Source organism: Scyliorhinus canicula, chromosome 17 (genome assembly GCF_902713615.1).
Source record: "Scyliorhinus canicula chromosome 17, sScyCan1.1, whole genome shotgun sequence".
NCBI lineage: Eukaryota > Metazoa > Chordata > Chondrichthyes > Carcharhiniformes > Scyliorhinidae > Scyliorhinus > Scyliorhinus canicula.
Window position 1 is genome coordinate 39826898 of NC_052162.1, and position 22295 is coordinate 39849192.

The 22295-nt window shown below is 43.2% G+C and overlaps 1 protein-coding gene across 2 annotated transcripts in view; it reads left to right on the forward strand.

Moving 5' to 3' along the window:
* The first annotated feature begins 1396 nt into the window (after positions 1–1396).
* gab3 (GRB2 associated binding protein 3) overlaps positions 1397–22295 on the forward strand; it is a 195089-nt gene continuing 174190 nt past the window's right edge. For both annotated transcript variants that reach the window (XR_005457637.1, XM_038774678.1), the window contains exon 1: positions 1397–1773. Coding sequence is in view for 1 of the 2 variants with exons in the window: in XM_038774678.1 (XP_038630606.1) it covers positions 1702–1773 (72 nt within the window). In the remaining variant the exon portion in view is untranslated. The remainder of the gene's footprint in view (positions 1774–22295) is intronic.

The window sequence follows — 22295 nt, forward strand, 5'->3', positions numbered from 1 at the left end:
AAGCCTACTTGTGACACTTGTGACACTAATAAAGATTAGAGATTATTATAAAACATAGAATCCCTACAGTGCAGAAGAAGGCCATCCTGCCCATCGCATCTGCACGGACCCTCTGAAAGAGCACTCTACCTAGGCCCACCCCCTCGTATCCTTGTAACCCCACTTAATCTCTTGGCCACTAGGGGGCAATTTAGCGTGGCTAATCCACCTAACCTGCAAATCTTTGGAATGTGGGAGGAAACTGGACTAGAGTACATAGAACAGTACAGCACAGAACAGGCCCTTCGGCCCTCAATGTTGTGCCGAGCCATGATCACCCTACTCAAACCCACGTATCCACCCTATACCCATAACCCAACAACCCCCCCCCTTAACCTTACTTTTATTAGCTACGGGCTTATTTAGCATGGCCAATCCACCTAACCCGCACATCTTTGGACTGTGGGAGGAAACCGAAGCACCCGGAGGAAACCCACGCACACAGGGGGAGGACGTGCAGACTCCACACAGACAGTAACCCAGCCGGGAATCAAACCTGGGACCCTGGAGCTGTGAAGCATTTATGCCAACCACCATGCTACCCTGCTGCCCAGTAAATCCAGGCAGACACTGCCAGATCATACAAACTCCACATAGTCACTGAAGGTCGGAATTGAACCTGGGTCTCTGGCGATGTGAGACACCAGTGTTAACCACTGTGCCACCACGCCTCCCAATCATGAGATATTTATTTATAGCATTGTAAATATACTATCAATATATATGCACAGAATGAATCCTGTGTCAAAGTGGGAATCAGGAACAGTATAAGCAACAACAAGCTGCATTTATGTAACGCCAGTAACTAAGTAAAACATTCCGGTGAGTTTACAACTTCCAGTTCCCCCTCAGGTTAAGCATCCTCATAAAGATTTTGGAAGGTTAATTCACATATTAATACAGAACGCCAATAAAACTATCAAGAGAAATGACTCGAAAGTAGAAATAAGAACTCGGGAAGTACAAGAACAATCGCGCGTATCACCGCAATGTCACCTCTGCTATCTGGGACAAAGCCTCTGCTGGTCAACAGGGTTCAGTGGAGTGAATTGGATTCAATTTTTAACAAAATCTGTTTACCGGATTGGAATCATTCTATTTTAAAGGCCAAAAATCCTTCACCGGGGATTGGACCGCGGGAGAACAACTAACTTGCGTCAGCAACCCAGAAAGAAAATACAGGAATACACAAGGCTTGGAGTACACCAAGTGATGTGTTTTTTATTCCCCAATTGGGCGTGTTTCCCCAAAACAATACTATTCAAAACATTTTTTTAAAAAAGAACCTGCCTCATTTTACTTCATAATTGTGCCCGGGGGCTCATTGGGGACGCGCTTTCAGTTTTTCTTTTCTGCATTTTGTAAAAGCGGGTGAGGATACTCGCTGGGTGTTTGTTGTTTACGAGGACGTCATTGCCCACGGTGTGAGTGTTATTGGACAGATCTGTGCGATGGGTGGGAGAGCTGGCCGCTCGCAGCGCTTCCGCCTCCAACACAAGGAACTTGTGCCATTAGCACAGATGAGGAGATACCGTGATGGATTTAACACCGCATTGTGTATGGAGGAGCTGAGTGACAGCAATAACAACAGGAGGGAAAAATAGCAACAGGACACAATCCGCACGAGAAGTGGCTTTTACCTCCAGACCCCCCTCCGCAGCCATGAGTGCAGAAGACGTCGTTTATACCGGGTGGCTCATCAAATCACCTCCAGAAAAGAAATTAAAACGCTATGTAAGTAATGAAGTGCTGTCAGCCCGGCTTATGGTTTGATGCTGCTGTACGGTTCGGACCTGCTTACAATGCACGTCGTCCTGGCCAACTGCACTCAGTTACTATGACCAAGTAGACAGGAGCTGCCCAGTAGATGCATGCTGAGAGATCTTGACAACATTTGGCTGTGTATTTCTGGCCGGAGTAAATCATTTATAGACAGACAGGCAAGATCCATTTCAGCATTTAAAAAAAAATCATCTTAAACTAGCTTCGTTTTGCTGATCTGTTCAAATTGTTGGAAGGAAAGTTATTTCGGTTGTATTTTGTGTTTGTTTCACGGGGGGGGGGGGGGGGGGGGCTTAGTGCACACACACACACACACTCACACTACACTATAGCCAACCGCCCGTCTGTTTTTCTGAGAAATTAGGGCGTGCTTTCAAAACATCACCAAATCGGAAGCTGTGCCATAAGGTTACAGGCGCACTCTAAGCAAAGTGATCCAGCAGGAACATTTAGAGAGAGAGAGAGAGAGAGAAATATGACCATTTAGTGTAGTTGACAACACTGACACTGCAATTGGCTGAGGGTGGGCTCGCCAAAACACGTTGACAAATTGTACCTCGAACCTCACAATGTTCCCAAAGTCCTCTTGATAACGGCGGGAAGTGTGTGTATATATGTGTGTGTGTGTGTTGGGGGGGGGGGGGGGGGGGTTGTCACATGTTGAGCCGATATTGTAACTGACCTGTTGCAACCACTTCAAGCACATTGTAACAGAAGGCTGGCTCCCTGCTTAATAGAAGGGGCGGGGTTGGGATGGGACGGTGATACTAAACTATGATTTTCTCAGCACTGTTCTGAGCAGGATTCGTCTGGAACTTTTTATTCCTGTGATCCTCAGCACACACACGCATATTTTAAAAAATAAATATCTAATATTCGTCTTTGCAATGTTCTTTCTAGTTGGACATTCATGACTGCCCGGTGAATCCGCGGCTGCCATTGACATTGTGTCTCGGCACAGAAGGGAATAAATGGTGAAATGTGCTTGGATAACTGGATCTCGTGTGAACACTGTTATTAAAGTGAAACTAGTCCCCGCCCACCACGGGCGCCCAGTTCAGCTAACGGACCGATCTGGTTCAGTTTACAAATTGGATTTAAATATGGGAATAACCCTTCCATTTAAACGCAATGCCGCCTGCAATATATATATGTGTGGAGTCACATTTGTAAATCGCTGGAGCAAATGGGTTTGTGTAATAATGGGGTATGTTTATGAAGCTGCAGGGACCTTGTATGGGTTGGTAGTCAGCCCGGGTCACAGATGAGCCAGTCTTGCATGCAGTAACCTTTTGGTACAAGAAGTAGTAGCGTTCGGGGGATCAGGCCGGATGGATTGGCAGTCTCCACAGTCCTTAGGAGTCTGTCAGCAGCTGTAACGCCATAAATAAAAAGTCAGCTTCCCCAGCCTGGGCATTCAGCTGCAGAAGGACGGCAGACAGAAAAAAAAAAGAAACTTCACAATAGCGGTCATACTGAACTTGTTTACAATGCTGCCTCCCTCCAATGTCTGGTACATAGAAACATGCATTTGTACTGAACCACTTATCTCTCCCGCGAACAGCCGCTCTCACCGAGTAGTAATGATGGCCATTAAACATGCCTATTGCGTATAGTTAATTAATAAAGCTATTTTCGAAGAATTATGAAGTGTTTCGAACAGAAATGCTTAACTACAATCATCCATAAGCGATATATCATCGATGCTCATTTATCACATATTTACTTTTCCCGTATGTAAAATGACCAAGTACGATTTAAAGAGAACAATTATTGTAATTTGTTCGCAGGCGTATAATTTTCGTTCAATTTTGGCATTATGAAGAAAACACAAAGTTTGATCAGCTGGGATTAGGTGGGAAACAGGAACAGTAAATAATGGAAATATATTATAAATTGGAGAACTTTTGAAAACAGAGCGGACAAGAGATCTGACAGACTTGAGCTTTACTTTCAACATTGATCATTTCTCAATTTATCTCTAATGTACCCATTTATATTTGCTGATTTGTGATCTAGTATCCGGTGTTTATATGGTGCATGATAAAACATCAAGTTATTATTTCCTAAAAAAACATCAGAGCTCAAGGCAAAAACAATCTTACATGGCACCATATGTATTTATTTTTGTGGGTGTAAATATCATGCATATTTTGAGACAAGTTAAAATGTTTCCTTGCAGTTATCCATCCAGGCAACTTAAGCAAACAGTTGTCCATTTTAAATATTTACTGAAGCATAATGCGCAAACAGAATACATATTTGGTATCGAATAATTGTTTTTTTTACTATATCTTCCCCTCCTCTTGTGGGTGCCAACTCTTGGGCTAGAGTGCTAATGGGTATTGGTCACCTGGTACCTCATTCAAGTTGGCATTCTTCGTCAGTTAGCTGAAGTAATGAGTGCTGGCAAGTTGTTCAACTATTGTGGGCATCACAATGAAGGCTGATCTTGTCCCCAGGCAGCTAACGTGCTTGCTCACTTTTTCCAATCACGATCAACAAGCGAAGGATAGCAATTGGAAGAGTCAACTTTCATGCTCCTATCATATTTACTACCTTTACTTACCTCATCTGAGTTTTCCAACAATTATTAGGAATTATAATAGAGCATACATACAAGCTGTGAGATTCGCTCCTTATTGAGCATTGACTCACTGCGACAGGCATATTTTTGAAGTTACCATGGAGTTGAATTAGGAGAGAGCTGGGCCACATGGTACAATGAGCAGCATTAACACATCATAATATCATTCAGTTTCTGCTGACCTTGCCGATCTCATTTAAGGCAGCACTTGGGGTGCGATAGTGTCCTTTGGCTAAAGAAAGAAAAGAACAGTCAAGGTTCCTTTTGCTGGAAATTATTCAATGACCCCCACCCTCTGCACCCACTGGGAAATGTTTGTGTGTTGATGTTGGTAAGAACATGTTCAGGCTGTTTAACAGGTTTGGGAGAACAACATGTAAAGGTTCACTTTGGGGTGGCTACTTTTTACTTTGAAATTATTCTATCTGGTGCTAAATCTGCACATGTGCGATCAGTACAAGGCCTGTTTGCATTAGATAATATGAAAACAGTTGATAAAAAAAGTGATAGAATCAAAGAATGATACAGCACAGAAGAAGACCATTTGACTCTTTGAAGGAGCTACCCAATTAGATATCACCAGTAAATGACAGCGAATAATTATACAAGTCTAGAAACACTGCTATTATTTCAATTTATAAGCTGTGTGAGAATTTAGCAACTAACCTTTAGTGGTGGCGGTTGCAAGGTCTTGGCTGAAGGTTGGGGCTTGGGGCCCTCCTCGCAATAAAATGGCTGCCCACAGCCATTTAACAACCAATTAGCCATAAATAGTCTGGAGGTGGGATATTTGACCCTCGGGGAGAGAAAATCCAGCCTCATAGAGCTGCCAGCCAATCAGAGGCTTGAAACTGTTCAGTAGCAGCAGCATCCTGGGAGCGGTGGTTATCGCAGATACTGTGGTTAGGGCTTGAGGAGGTGTTTAGCCCTGGGTCAGGATTTTGTAATTATTTGGACGGAGGGGGAAGGGTCTTGCTGGAGCCAGTTTGGCAGGCGCAGGAAAAGGGAAGGGGTCCATGGTTTAAAGGGTCATGGAGGAAAGGGAACCTTCGGCCGAAGGAGGGGGGAGCAGCTACAGGATGGTAATGCCTCGGCTGGAGACCCCTGTCAGATGGACTCAGGCCATCAGATTAACACAGGGTGAGCCCATGCTAGGAAACTTGGTCGAGGCCCCTCCCACTGCCAGTTAAATCCCATTAGTCGTGGGATAAGCCCTCAATTGTGCATCTAATTGGCTCACTGGTGGGCGACCTGCCCGATATCACCCCTGCTGGTATAATTGCAGTAGGTGCAGGTGTGGGCAGCTGGCAGCAACCCGTTAGTCTTTATGTACAGCCGCCTTCAAACAGACCAGTAAGAGAGCATCAAACCAGCCCTTATACAGCATCTGAGCAGTTGAGTGGTATTTACAATTTGTAAAATCTGAATTTCATCTTCTTTCTGCATCTCAGCTTTGACCGTGAGCAAGTGAATGGGTGAGAAGGTGAGTGCAGAGGTTGGAATTCGTTGCAAGCTGACTCTTTTCAGTAACTCTGTCTAAGTGAATAGGTATTGAATGAGTTAAAATTGGGCCTTACTCTCTCACATTCACTCACACACTCGCTCTCACAAAGTCATACTCACTCACACTCTTATTCACCAGCTCAATCAGCAAATCACATAAACTCTCACTCACTTTTATATTTGCTCACTCAGCAAACTCATTCCTTTGCTCTCATATACACTTACTTCATTCTCACTCCCTCGCTCAGTCTTCTATTCTACTTGGTCACTCATTCAGCCACATATTCTTAGTCACTCATTCATGCTTTGCTCTCATTGATTTACTCATTCACTCCCTCTCTCAGCAATTCACCCTTTACTCCCCTGTCTACTTACTCCCTCAAACTCTATCATTCACTATCATATTTATACATTCACACACAGACTCGTACTCTCATTCACTCACCATTTTTTTCTCACTCAGTAACTCAACCAAGAGAAGGGAGAACAATACCCTGAATTCTTGGTGAAGGAGCTTTGTACTCATTTAATTTTCACTTTCCCTCTTACCCTGTTATGATCTCTCTCACTGACTTGATTCCACTCCTTTCTTGTTTTTTTTCATTTTATGGGATGTCAGAAACCATTATTATGCTCACGAACAGCAGCCCTAAAATGAAAGTCTGTCCCGGGAACCAACACCTAAATATTACCCAAACATGAGGTCTGCGGATTGATTCCAAATAACCGTTCTCTTTCCTTTATTATCATCTTAGAATCAGAAATCACAGAAAAAGGACATTTTGGCTATTGTGCTTTCCTGGGCTCTTTCAATTAGTACCACTTCCTTGCTCCTGCTCATTTCCCGAAGACCTTCAAGTTTTCCCTCCACGAGAATAAATCCAACTCCTTCTTGGAAATCACCGTTGAAGTTACATTCTGTTTCTAACATCCTTTCAGGCAGTGCACTGCCATGTATAAAGGTGCATAGATTCTTGTTAAGCAAGGAGGTGATGGGTTGTAGGCAGGAAGCAGATATAACGTTACTATCAGATCAGCCATGATCTTATTAAATGGCGGAGCCAGCTTGGGGGGATGAATGGCTCACTCCTACTCCTTGTTTGTATGTTTGTACGTTTGCATACCAGATCATAACAAATGGCAGAGGCAACTAGCTTAATTTAAGCAATATAAACTTATAAAAAAATAATTTACGGGATGTGGGCATCACTGGTTAGGCCAGCATTTATTGCCCATCCATAGTTACCTGTGGTGGTGAGCTGCCTTCTTGAATCGTGGCAGTCCCTGAGGTGTAGGTACACCCAGAGGGCTGTTAGGGAGGGAGTTCCAGGATTTTGACCCAGCGACAGTGAAGGAATGGCGATATATTTCCAAGTTGGGGTGATGAGTAACTTGGAGAGGAACCTCCAGGTGGTGGGGTTCCCAGGTATCTGCAGCTCTTGTCCTTCTAGATGGCAGTGGTCGTGGGTTTTGAAGGTGCTGTCTGAGAAACCTTGGCGGGTTCCTGCATTGCATCTTGTAGATGGTACACACGGCTGCCACTGTTTATCAGTGGTGGAGGGATTGAATGTTTATGGAAGGGGTGACAATCAAGCAGGCTGTTTAGTCCTACATGGTTTCGAGCATCTTGAGTGTTGTTGGAGCTGCACTGATTCAATCAAGTGGATTACACTCCTGACTTGTTGCCTTGTAGATTGTGGACAGGCTTTGGGGGGAGGGGTCAGGAGGTGAGTTACTCGATGTAGGATTCCTAGCATTTGACCTGCTGTGGCATCCATAGTATTAATATGACTAGTCCAGTTCAGTTTCTGATCAATGGTAACCTCCTCCCAAATGTTCATTGTGGGGGATTCAATGGTGGTAATACCACTGAATGTCAAGGGGCGGTGGTTAGATTCTCTCTTGTAGGAGATGGTCATTGTCTGGCACTTGTGTGGTGTGAATATAACTTGCCACTTGTCAGCCCAAGTCTGGATATTGTCCAGGTCTTGCTGCATTTGGACATGGACTGCTTCATCATCTGAGGAGTTGCGAATGATGCTGAATGTAGTGCAGTCATCCGCAAATATCGCAACTTCTGACCTTATGATGGAAGGGAGGTCATTGACGAAGCAGCTGAAAATAGTTGGACCTAGGACAGTAGCCTGAGGAACTCCTGCAGTGATGTCCTGGAGCTCAGATATTGGCCTCCAACCACAACAACCATCTTCCTTTGTGCCAGGTATCATTCCAACCAGCGGAGAGTTTCCCCCATGATTCCCATTTACTCCAGTTTAGCTAGGGCTCCTTGATGCCATATTCAGTGAAATACTGCCTTGATGTCAAGGGCAGTTACTCTAACCTCACCTCTGGAATTCAGCTCTTTTGTCCATGTTTGAACCAAGGTTGTATTGAGGCCAGAAGCTGAGTGACCCTGGTGGAACCCAAACTGAGCATCCATGAGCAGGTTATTGCTGAGTAAGTGCCGCTTTGATAGAACTGCTGATGACTCCTTCCAACATGTTGCTGATGATGGAGAGTAGACTGATAGGGCAGTAATCGGCTGGTTGGATTAGTCCTATTTCTTGTGTACAGGACGCACCTGGGCAATTTTACATTCTCTGGGTTAATGCCAGTGTTGTAGCTGGAACACCTTGGCTAAGGGAGCGACAAGTTTTGGAACACAAGTCTTCAGTACTATTGCTGAAAACTTTCAGGGCCCATAGCCTTTGCAGTATCCAGTGGAATTAATCATATTGGTTGAAGACTGACATCTGTGACGCTGATGATCTGCGGAGGAGACTGAGATGAATCATCCGCTCGGGACTTCTGGCCGAAGATTGATGCGAATGCTCCAGCCTTATTTTTTGCACAGGTTTGCTGGGCTTCTCTATCATTGAGGATGGGGATATTTGTGGAGCCTACTCATCCAGTGAGTTGTATAATCGTCCACCACCATTCACAGCTGGATGTGGCAGGACTGCAGAGCTTAGATCTGATGCGTTTGTTGTGGAATCACTTAGCTCTGTCTATTACTTGCTGCTCATGCTGTTAGGCACACAAATAGTCCTGTGCTGTAGCTTCACCAGGTTGTCACCTCATTTTTAGGTATGCCTGACGTTGCTCCTGGCATGCTCTCCTGCACTCTTCATTGAACCAGGAGTGGTCCCTTCGTTTAGTGGTAATGGTAGAATGGGGATATGCCCGGCATGGAGGGTGCAGATTGTGGCTGAGTACAATTCTGCTGCTGCTGATTTCCTGGACCGCCGCATGGATGCTCAGTCTGGAGTTGCTGGGTCTGTTTGAAGTCTGTCCCACAGAGGTAGTGTGACACAACACAATGGAGGGTATCCTTAAAGTGAAGACGAGGTGGATTGCTAAATTGCTACTTGGTGTCCAAAAGATTAGGTGGGATCACTGGGTTATGGGGATAAGGTGGGGACGTGGGCCTAGGTAGGATGCTCCTTCAAAGGGTCGGTGTAGACTTGATGGGCCGTATGGTCTCCTTCTGCACTGTAGGGATTCTTTTTTTAAAAATTTTTCCCATAAATTTAGAGTACCCAATTCTTTTTTTTCCTATTGAGAGGCAATTTAGCATGGCCAATCCACATAGTCTGCACATCTTTGAGTTGTGGGAGTGAGGCCCAGGCAGACACGGGGAGAATGTGCAAACTCCACACGGACAATGACCCAGGGCCGGGATCAAACCTGGGTCCTCAGCACCATGAAGCAGCAGTGCTAACTACTGCACCACCGTGCTGCCCATTGGGATTCTGTGATTCTATGAGGATTGCTGGAGAATGCCCATTCTTCTTCAGATCATGCCACAAATGTTCCATTTGCATCTTAATGTGGTTCAGCAGTTCATCCGAAGGATCACACTGTTGGCAATGCAGCACTCCCTGTATAATGTAATACCGAATCATCTTAGGTTATGTCATTAATCCTGAAGTGGGGCTTGAACCCCTGGTGTTCTGACTCCAAGGCAAGAATAAATTGGACCGGCTTTTTCGCTGTACAGGCTGAAGAAAAATGAAACAATTCGATAAATATAAAGTTATTCTTCCATGTAATAATTTAAACACAAATGGCGGATGAATGGAATGGAGAGTTTAATCCTCAAGTGCAGAAGACCTTCTTGAAACACTTGTGTGTTCATGACCGCTTAACGGTTTCCCTGTGGAATAAACTAAGTTGATTATTCCTATGTCGAAGAACGTTTAAAAACTACAGATAAGAACTCTTCAACTGTTGGGCTATAACAATTTCTGAGCTGTGGACATGCACATTGGTGACTCACAAGAATCAACCACTTTTCAAATTTAAAGAACAAATATAAACCTCAAATTTACAATATGAGTGATTGACATTGAACGTGTTTATTGGCATCCTAATATCCGCCGTTGAAGATGATGTCTGCCTTAAAATAGGAGAAACTGTAAAGCTATGGGAATGTGCCAAATGGTGTCTGCTAATTTGCACTCTGTAATTTTAAGCATTTGACTTCGAAAAAGACATTTAAGAAACTAAGATGGAAGAGCCGAGAATCTTTATGTAGCCTGGCATAGGAAAGAATAAAAGAGAAGGTAAATTGGGAAGTGGTGATTAGGTGACATCAAGCTAGAGCTTAATAATGTTTGGGATGCCATGTTATTATGAGACCAAAGCAAAACATTATTCCCTGAAAATTAAACTTAAAAGGGCGGCACAGTGATGCAGTGGTTACCACTACTGCCTCACGGTGGCGAGGATCCAAGGAGTTTGATCCGGCGCCACTGTTCGTGTGGAATTTGCACATTTTCACGTACCTGTGTGGGTCTCACCCCCACAACCTAAAGATATGCAGGTTAGGTGGAATGGCCACGCTAAATTGCCCCTTAATTGGAACAAAGGAATTGGGCACTTTAAATTTTAAAAAATCAAACTTTTGTCACTTATGCAATACAGTGCTTGTTGTATGAGGAGCAGTTGAGGACTTTGGGTCTGTACTTGTTGGAGTATAAAAGGATGAGGAGGTATCTTATTGAAGAATACTTAGAGGCCTAGGTAGAGTGGATGTGGAGAGGATGTTTCCACCAGTAGGAAAAACTAGAACCCAAGCACACAGCCTCAGACTGAAGGGATAATCCTTTAAAACTGAGATGAGGAGGAATTTCTTCAGCCAGAGGGTGGTGAATCTGTGGAACCCATTGCCACAGCGGCAAATCATTGAGTGTATTTCAGACAGAGATAGATTGGTTCTTGATTAATAAGGGGATCCGGGGTTATGGGGGAAGGCAGGAGAATGGGGCTGAGAAACATATGAACCATGATTGAATGACGGAACTTGTGCTCCTATGTGTTATGGCCTTATGATTACATTAATCTGGTGTTTGGCTTTATAAGATTTTTTTTAAAAATGTATCCTGTTGTGCCCCACCCTGGTATCCACTCTCAATTAATCTTTGTGAGTTCATGTGCTACTTTTCTTTTTATTCATTCAAGGGATGTGGGTGTTGCTGACGAGACCCATCCCTAATTGTGAGCCACCGTCTTAAACCGCAGCCATCCAAGTGTTGAAGATACTCTGATTGTGCTATTTTGTTGGGATTTCTTAGAATTTCACCCAAGTATTAGATATTAATTTTAATTTAATACTAATTATCACATCGCACGGCAGGTATGAACAGTATCGTATTTACTAAAATGTTTTTTGGGAAATAAATCACTTAAAATTACTTTGTGTCTGATGGTCCAACGATAACGTGAAATATTTCCTAAATATTTTCTTTTAACTTTAAAAAGTTATCTTGAAATCCTGGCGCGTCTTATGGTTTAGTCCGTCTTATGGTCCAGTAAATATGGTAATTTCTGCTTTTCAGCTGAATCACCCTAATTGATTCAAGCAGAGTTGGAGGTTGGGCTAGAATATTTAAACATCAATACTTTGACACTTTCTCACTGATCGAGAAACTGCATAGGAAGCACTGACTTCCTAAATTGCCATTACGGTTTCTTGCTAAGAGTTGTGTCACAAATAAAGTATATTCTGTGTGTCTTAATGTATCAAAGCCACATGGGCGGCATGGTAGCACAGTGATTAGCACTGTTGACTCACAGCGCCAGGGACCCAGGTTTGATTGCAACCTCGGATGACTGAATGTGTGGAGTTTGCACATTCTTCCTGTGACCGTGTGCGTTTCCGCCGGGTGCTCTGGTTTTCTCCCACAGGAAGGATTTAGGTGGAGTTAGTACAGTTTAGGTGGATTTGCCATGCTAAATTGCCCCTAATTGTCCAATGGTTGGGTGTGTTTAAGAGGATAGTGCAGAGGATAGCACCCCAGTTAGGGTGCACTTTCGGAGGGCGGGTGCAGACCCGATGAGCCGAATGGCCTACAGATGCACTGTAGGGATTCTACATTCGACGTTTTAAATGAAAAAAAAACATTCTTTAATTGCACAGGGAGCAATGAGATAAAATCCGTACAGTGCAGAAGGAGGCCATTCAGCCCATGAGTCTGCACCAACCCTTCGAATGAGCACTCAACCCATTTACACTCAACGTCCACCTCGCCCTATCCTCTAACCCATAATCTAATCTGCACATCCCTGTGTATTAAGGGGAAAGTCTTCACTCTCTTCTAGTTTTAGGGCTCTACATGAAATAAAGTGGGATAGTCACAGTTGAGTTCTTTTTGGTTGTTCCCTCCACAGCAGAGGAGCCACGGGATAACTGAAGTTATGGGACAACTGGTTAAATTGTTATACGAGTGCAGTAGTAGTCGATATTAAGGCACATATACCTAGATTTTACTCACAATGGTGAAGGAATGACTGGCTATTAATATGTTTGCTAAGAGTTACCCGTAGACAGTTTGCTGGCTTGTCAGCGGAGATTTCCACTCGTCTATCTGCATTTCCAGTGTCGTACCCTTTCAGGGGATTTGGGACAACAGACATAAAAATGTAAAAACTCCATGTATATTTTCTTCTGAGGGAAATGCCCAAGTCTGTTCAGTAGCATTTATCACTTAATGGTACTGTTGAAAGCTCATAGTCTCTCCTAAATGCAACAAACCGTAACCTTTTCAGCCATTTTTAGTCCAAAATTAGTGGATAAGAACCCCAAGTTCATGCCAGTCCCATCATTTAATGTAGGTCTGTTGCCAAGGACTGCAAAAATGAACCCTGTGGAGGAAAGGGCACATTTAACTGTGCAATGTGGATACCAGAAAAGTCTGTCAGATGTACTCTGTGATAATGGTGAGCACTCATAGCCTTGCCTTTATGATTATAGTAAAATCGGGGCACTTGGCAGGGCACAGTTAAGGCCTCTTTATTTTGCTGCTTAGTATGCAATTCCTGACTTGGGACTGCTCAATGCTGGCAGCCAAAAGGTCTTCCATTCCCTGTCAGCAGCATCTTGATGAATGCAAATTTATTTTAAAAATTACAGTTTATCTTTTCTGCCTAGCAGATGGCATAGAGTTTCACAGAATCAATTGCCTTCAATCACGAGAAGTATATCTGTGCATCACAATACAATTTAAAAAAATTTACTTTCAACTTCTCTTTTATGATTATTTTCTAGCATGCTTTTTTAAAACTTTTCCTCATGATTTAAGGCTGTTCATCTTAAAACTAGATGGTCTATATATGTTTTTTAAAATGTTGGGGGCAAATTTGACTTTAGCAGAAGTACATGGGAATTAACTTCATCCTGGGTGTATAACAAGTCTTGCGGGCAAACTGTGCTAGATGTTTTTCAAAACCAGTGATTGCTGAGGTTGTCATTCATGCCATGTTCCCAAGGCTAGTGTAACAGGTCAGGGTTTAATTCTTCCTGGTAACACTCTGATTGACTGGTTTACTTAAAACTCCTTTGTTCACTTTGAGTCGATGGCCTGTTTAAAGTTAACAATTTAACAACCAGATTAAAAATGGAACATTAGGTCAGCAAGCTAACGTGTGAGCTACAAGAGAAAATGAAAGCCTTTCTTTTTTAATTGCGACTCCTTTCAATCCATTGAAACCCAACAGGAAGAGGGTGGTGGGGGCTGAGGCAGGCTAAGTGACAAAGTGCCATATTTCTTGCCTAGCTTCAGAGAAGCGGCAAAGATGGTAGCTGTGCTGTAAAAGAAGTAAACTCGCAGCAAAGTTTTAAAACATTTATTAAATACGTATAAATAATTACATGCAAGAGTGTATTTTCCATGAGTACTTGATAATCAGGTCTTTGTCCCCAGTGCCCTCTTTCTTTAAATATAATTTTGAGTACCCAGTACATTTTTTCCAATTAAGAGGCAATTTAGCGTGGCCAATCCACCTACGCTGCCCGTAATAATAATCGCTTATTGTCACAAGTAGGCTTCAATGAAGTTACTGTGAAAAGCACCTAGTTGCCACATTCCGGCACCTGTTCTGGGAGGTCGGGACGGGAATTGAACCCGTGCTGCTGGCATTGTTCTGCATTACAAGTCAGCTGTTTAGCCCACTGTGCTAAACCAACCCACATCTTTGGGTTGTGGGGACGAAACCCACGCAAACACACAGTGCCCTCTTTTAACAATTTTGTAAGGTTGAGAGATGATTTGAATGAAATTACAGTGACCGCCCTGATAGCATGGGGGATTGCAAATGATCAGATGTCACCCATGTCACCTGCCACAGCCTGGAAGGAGCCTTTCGGAAATGTTCTAACGAGATGGCGATGTTAATAGCCACAGGAAGTGCATTCAATGCCCTGGTTAAAGACTCAGGTGGCTGCAGCATGTGACATAGCTCATTGGCCGTCTCCACTGTGAAGTGAGGGCATCCAGATCATTGCTGCTCAAAGAAGCTTAAGGTGCAGGGTCAGTGTTGCTGTAAGTGTGGCCTCTTGTGTAGTTTTTCACAAAAGATTTACTCTAGTCATTTGTGGCCTGATAGCCTTTGTTGCTGGAGGACAAATTAGTGCACGGGGAAGTTGAGAAAAGAATCCAATCAGATTTTGTCCATGTGAAATTAAAATGTGCTGCCACCTTCACTGATAAAATCAGTGTATACTGAGAGCAAAATCTAGGATTTTATTTTTGTGTTTATGGCTTAGTATTATATGGGATAGTGCCTTTAACTAATTAGATCAGTTAGCAGTTCTATTAGAAACAGTTTAAGTTGTTAAATAATAATTTGGCAGAGTGTAAACCTCCAACGTACCCCTAAACACAGACTAACATTTCAACAATAACGATTTCCTGATCTTAGCCACACAACCCAGGGGAGGCATGGAGCAGAAATCAGCCAATTCCTTTGAAAGAAGAAAGGAAAATGCGAGAGAAGCAATTGTCAGAAGATGAAGTATAAATTTAGTTATACTAAATTTATTTTGCACCAAAATTATTGACAGAAAGCATTCACTGCCTTGCCCCTCCCCCACCCCCATGTCCATCTTGTGAACCTTCTTGCAGGAAGCTACAGACAGCTTGGCTGGGTGCATGGCACGCGAGAGAGAAAAAGTGTTTTCCAGTTTTACTTTATGAAAGGATATTATAGCTCACGCTCTCGAGCTGTGGGGCTTTAACAATGAATGTAGGTGGTGAGAGGTATCTTCTGATGCACACAGAGAGTACAGCTGTATGTGAATAAGAATAATATGAACCACATGATTAACTGTGATAGTGTGAGTCACATGGGACATTATTGTTACAGTTTGAATTATGTGTTCAATCAGTGAAGCTTGATATCCATTCAGATATTTTTTTCCAGTCTATGTATTTGCAGTGTCATCAACACTCTGGTCTCCATTTTCACGCTATAAGAAAAGACTCATTCTTATTCTGTTATCTCCATCGTCTTTAACAATAGTGGAGACCTCCAAGAGAGGACAATAACATTTGTATAGTGTAAAAATGGTGCTGCGGTACAGCCATATAACGAAGTGAAGTGCAATACGATAATACAATTTGAATTTAATCTTTCTTGAGCTGGGTGGTTGATTTATGTTGGACATGAGGAGATTGTTAACAGCAAGCTGCCCTGTGAGGCATGATCTGTGTCCCATAGACATTCTGGCAGATTAATTGGAAAGATTCCATTGTACATACTAAAGAGGATAGTATACAGTGTTACTCCAAGGCAGTAATATGCCTCAGTAATCTGATGACATTAACCTCTCCTCTTACTATTACGACAGACATCTGAAGCTTTGCTGTGTTAAATATCTATGCACCCATGTGTTGTAGTTTCTACATTTACCCTCAGAATGGTGGAGCCAAATATTTTCAGGGCCTGCATTTTACAGACCCCATGGTGGCGGGCTTGGGATTGGGGAGGGTGGTGGGAAAATAGGGCGTGCCTATATTGAGCAAATCCTTGGGGCATTCCAGGAAGTGGGATCAGCTGCATTCTCCACAGACGTGGGCAGCCAATTAACACCTTTTAAAGCCATAATTAGGAGTGATTTTGTGGCTTCAATGGAATCAATGGCGGAACATCGCCATATCATCTGCAGGTGCTGCAAGATCCATGGAGACAGCCGATCCTGCAGCTAGCCGGGGGTGGGGGAGGAGGGGGGTGGGGGGTCAATGAGAGCTGGATACTCGCTTCCCAAATAACAGGGCCACAGCCAGGAAAGGCTGCACCCACGGCCCACCTGAAGGGATACCCTCTGCTTTGAGGGTCTCCCGACTGCACCCCTCTGTATTTCTCATCCTTATCCACACCATACCCTCATGGTCTCCGAGCTGCCTCAGCAGTGCCCACTCACCAAGCGGAGCTGCCAAGCCTCCAGAGCAGCTGGCCTCTTGATTGGCAGTGGTGTCCAATTAAAAGGCTGCCTCCAAGAAGATTAGGATGCTGAATCTTGCTGCAGGCTTGTACAAGCTCAGGACCCCCATTAGTGCCAGCATTGGGGTCTCGAGGCCCATGGGAAAATCCAGCCAAAGGTACCAAGCAAAATGCTAAAATGACTCATGTTCAAGGTGTTAAGTGCTGCAGGAGAGTTTTTAAAAACATCAACTTGTTTTTTTACAATTATACTCAGTTTTCCAATTTAGCTTTAATAATAATCTTTATTGTCACAAGTAGGCTTACATTAACACTGCAATGAAGTTACTATGAAAAATTATGAATAATTTGGATTTTATCGAACGTCCATTATTTTTTGAAAGGGTTTAATTTTGCCAATTTTCTCATTTGCTTTACTACTGGAGATTTTGACCCTGCCCTCACAGTGATTCTACACATTTGAGCAAGGTGACTTCACCATGGGCATGGCAGCCTGCATCAATCCTGTCTCTGACCAATATCACACTGTCTTTCCAGCAGCACTCCTTGGCTGATGATCAGGAGCAAGAATCCTTGGCCTACTTTTCCATTTCGAGCTCAGGGCAGTAGAGAAAATTGTAGCAACTCTGCTGTTGCTCCAGCTCAAATTAGCCAAAACAGCACGGACTCAATCAGGACATTTTGCGCTGTACGACTTAGTTATGCACTACTCCTGAAAGCTAAGCCATTGGCAAAGTCCAATTTGATCCTTTCTAAAGGAGCTGCCAATTAAACAGCGTGGTTCAGGATCATTTTTTTAACTCGAATAAAGTATATATTCATCATGCACACCAGGAAACGTTGTGAAGCTACAAAGATGCAACGTAATGAAAGAAAAAAGGACCTGTATCTATTAGCGCTTTTATCTCATCCCTCAGAAATATCAGGGATGATTGAAAGATATTATGCTAGTAAACCATCAAGATCCACAAACAGCAGTGAGACAGATGGCTCTGGGACATAGATCATCCAGAACATTGACAACTGAAACATGGAAATGATTTACAACACTTCCATTTGAAATCTTCTGATTAGACAACTGTCATGATTTGGAAACCATGATGTGGAGATGCCGGCGTTGGACTGGGGTGAGCACAGTAAGAAGTCTTACAACACCAGGTTAAAGTCCAACAGGTTTGTTTCAAACACGAGCTTTCGGAGCACGGCTCCTTCTTCAGGCTTCACCTGAAGAAGGAGCTGCGCTCCGAAAGCTCGTGTTTGAAACAAACCTGTTGGACTTTAACCTGGTGTTGTAAGACTTCTTACTATGATTTGGAAAGTACAACACACTGAATTGGTGACTCACTTTAACAGCCCTGAATCATGCTAAATGTGATTTCTTCAGGTAACAAGGGAATGCAAGAAAAGTGGATAGTACGATGCTCATATAAGGTTCTCTTGTTTTATTCCTGGAGCATTTTACGATTTGAAACCAGCTTTTGTCTTTGTGACACTGTGCAGAGGGGGTGACAGAGTGAAAATGTAATTTAAAAGTAACATTCATTTCACAATGTAATATTTTAGCATCATTGAGTCGTTACAGCACAAAAGGCCATTTTGCCCGTCTGGCCCAGGCCCACAAGGGCAATTTAGCTAAATCCAGCTCCCCTATAGCTCTGTAAATCTTTTCTCTTCAGGTGTTTCTCCAGTTCCTCCTTGAGTGCTATCAGGCAGGACCCTACCGTACTCTCAGGCAGGATCCTAACCACATGTTGGCGTAAACAATTCTTTTCCTTATTCCGCCTTTGATCATTTTGCCAAGCACATTAAATTTGTGTCCTCTGGTTAGCAACACTATAGTTATGACTTGATTGTGTTTGACCAGTGTAGCCTTTCATGATCAAAGTCTTGGTGTGTACAGTTTCCATTCCATTACAATGCTCCAAAGTTATACAGATATACATTTTCCATCCGGATAAGCTATTTTGTTCAACATGCAATGGCGAGATAAGAACATACTTCTGCATTTTTCTGCCCTACCCCCTGTAATCAAATCATTTATAAAAGTTGTGAAGACAAACAGCTAACCTATACTTTCACTTATTGGAAGAACTTCTATGCATAGCATTGCACCATCATATTTCCAGTTTCATTGCACTATTTGAAGCTGCCATATACTCTTTATGATTACCTATTGCTTCTATCAAGTTTTACATTATTTTCCCCCTTTTTATGTCCCCCATAGCTTCCTCTCAGTGTTACACTGCAGCTGAGAGGGGACAGGGTCTTCGTTGTTGCAAGCCTCAAAGCAGCTTTACAGTTGACGCACTCAATTCACCTCAGTAGCCTTGGACTAGGAAGTGGGAAAATGAGCTAGTTTCCACTCTGGTTGCTAATTACCCAGTTATGCATGCTAGGAGCATGTGTGTGTTAAGGTTGGACAAAATCAGTTGCAATGTCCACCAAAACATGTAATGCTCACTATAGGGAAGTGCATTTCTTCAGAGATGGTTTGATCTATTTTGACTCCTGCACAGGTGGAATGCTGGACTTGTACATAATATAGTTTATGTGCATCTGTGTTCATTGTGAGCTTACAGGATTGGAAACATCTAATTTCTTCATTATGTCTACAGGCCACATGTATTGCAGAGCTCACATTCAGCACTTTAAAGTGTTCTGAAGATAAGTCACAATATAAAGACAGGTTCTTCTTTTGTTTTAATGTTTCTTAAACTTAAATGGCAAAATAAATTCATTTATTGAGGTTTAAAATAACTTTACAAACTTCATGTAGTCTCTATTAATTGGTGATTGAGTCCTGTTAGGACACCGATTGTCCAAGGATTATCTATAAAATGCACATGCTTGGATTGCTTTGAGATATAGGATGAAACACACGTTTGCACTACCAGTGGTTGCAGCAACTATTTCATCATTTAAAAGCATGTGTGTTAAGGTTGGACAAAATCAGTTGCAATGTCCACCAAAACATGTAATGCTCACAATGGGGAAGTGCATTTCTTCAGAGATGGTTTATGACATCATTTATGACATTGCTTGTATTTGTTCTAACAACTTCCTGTGTGTTTGCTCCTGGGTTTGACTAAATTAACTTGTTTACACTTCCAAATCACTGGGCAGGATGTCTTCAGCTGCTGGGGCACTTGCAGACTCTGTAACAAATTATTACCCGTACATGTTCACGACTTTGCTGCAGGAATTCTCCAGATGTTGGTCACTGCAGAGTAACTGCTGGTGATCGGAATTTGACAAATTGAATGACCAACCTCATTGGATTAACTGCTTCATTTTGCTATCCGAAAACTAAATTGTATGATTACATTGAGAGCTACTTCATTTGAGGGCCACTTTGCATCCTCTGGAATTAAACTAGCAACTACGGGGCAGAATCTTGTACCTTCCCTCATTGGTGTTTGAGTTTATGTATGGGGTGGGGGCATATAATCATGGAGGAGGTTGGTAGATGGGACCTTCCTGCCTGCAGGCTGATTAAGTCTGTGGCAAGAGCTTCCTCCTGCTGCTGTTGGTATTCACCCAGTGGCAGGAAGGGGGTTTGCTGCACAGAGAGCACGACAAACAAACACATGTCCTCCCGGCCGTGGGGGCGGGGAGGAGGAGGGGTTGGAGATTTATTCAAAGGCACTCGGGATTTGACATTAGGAAGGGAGGTGGGACCTACTAAGAGACACATACGACCCTTTCTGCTGCCATACTTTCCCATGGATTGGATTGGGAATGATCTACGGTTTATTGTCACCTGTACCGAGGTACAGTGAAAAGTATTGTTATGCATACAGTTCAGACAGATCATTCCATACATGAAAAGAAAAGAAACATAGGGCAAACATAAAATATTCAATGCAAATACATAGACACAGGCATCGTGTGAAATATATAGGCGTCTAGTACTTAGTAGAGAAGAGGTATGAAGAGATCAGATCAGTCTATTAGAGGGTCATTTAGGAGTCTGGTAACAGCGGGGAAGAAGCTGTTTTTGAATCTGTTAGTGCGTGTTCTCAGACTTTTGTATCTCCTGCCAGTGGAAGAAGTTGGAAGAATGAATAAACCGGGTGGGAGGGGTCTTTGATTATGCTGCCCACTTTCCCAAAGCAGCGAGAGGTGTAGACAGGAGGCGGGTTCGCGTGATGGACTAGGCTGTGTTCACGACTCTGTAGTTTCTTAAGGTCTTGAGCTGAGCAGTTGCCATATCAGGTTGTGATGCAGCCAGATAAGATGCTTTCTATGGTGCATCTGTAAAAGTTGGTAAGAGTCAATGTGGACATGCTGAATTTCCTGAGTTTCATGAGAAAGTATACGTGCTCTTGTGCTTTCTTGGTCGTAGCGCTGACATGGGTGGACCAGGCCAAATTGTTGGTGATGTGCACACCTCGGAATTTGAATCTGTCAACCATCTTCACCTTAGCCCCGTTGATGCAGATAGGGGTGTGTACGATACTCTGCTTCCTGAAGGAAATGACCAGCTCTTGGGTTTTACTGACATTGAGGGGGAGATGTTGTTGCTACACCACTCCACTAGGTTCTCCATCTTCCTCTGGTATTCTGACACATCGTTGTTCGAGATCCAACCCACTATGGTTGTGTCATCAGCAAAGTTGTAGATGGAGTTGGAGCCAAATCTTCCTTAGCAGCTGTGTGTGTACAGTGAGTACAGTAGGGGTCTGAGTACGCAGCCTAGCGGGGCCCCAGTATTGAGGACTATCATGGAGGAAGTGTTATTATTTATTCTTACTTATTGTGGTCTATGGATCAGAAAGTCGAGGAACTAGTTGCAGAGTGAGGAGCCAAGTCTTAAGTTTTGTAGCTTTGAGAGGAGCTTGGCTGGGATTATGGTTTTGAAGACAGAACTGTATTCAATAAATAGAAGTCTGATGTAGGAGTCATTGTTCTCAAGATGCTCCAAGAATGAGTGTAGGGCCAGGGAAATGCTGTCTGCTGTGGACTGGTTGTGGTGGTATGTGAATTGCAAGGCATCTAGGCAGTCTGAGAGTACGGAGTTGATGTGCCTCATGACCAACCTCTCGAAGCACTTCATTATGATTGATGTTAAGGTCACTGGATGATAGTCGTTGAGGCACGTTGCCTGGTTCTTCTTTGGCACCGTTCTGATGGTTGTCTTGAAGCAGGTGGGAACCTCGCAACGGAGAATGGAGAGGTTAAAGATATTCGCAAACACATCTGCCTGCTGGTCCGCACAGGATCTGAGTGCACGACCAGGGACCGCATCAGGACCCGATCTTCAGTAGGGAGTCAATCTCCCGGTTAAGCGATGGTTTCCAGTTGGGGAATGTACGTACTACTTTCTTTGGCATGCAGTCTTCTACACATTTGCTGATGAAGTCTGTGATGAAGTCTGTCATACTTGTTTAGGTTGGTTGCTGAGTTTAAAAAAAAAACATTTTATTAAGGCATTTGTGATTTTTTTAACAACAATTTCAATTGTAAACAAAACTCATTAAATAACACCCCAACCAACAACTATACCCAGCCAACATGGCTTACACATACAGTTCCCTAGTAGTTACTGAGTTCTTAAATATGGACCAGTCCACTGACTGCAACCAATCACGTAGAAGCTCTTCTGTTGCCTCGGACCAACACTGCACGACCGCCTTAACCGGATTCTCCCACTTAAGTTTCT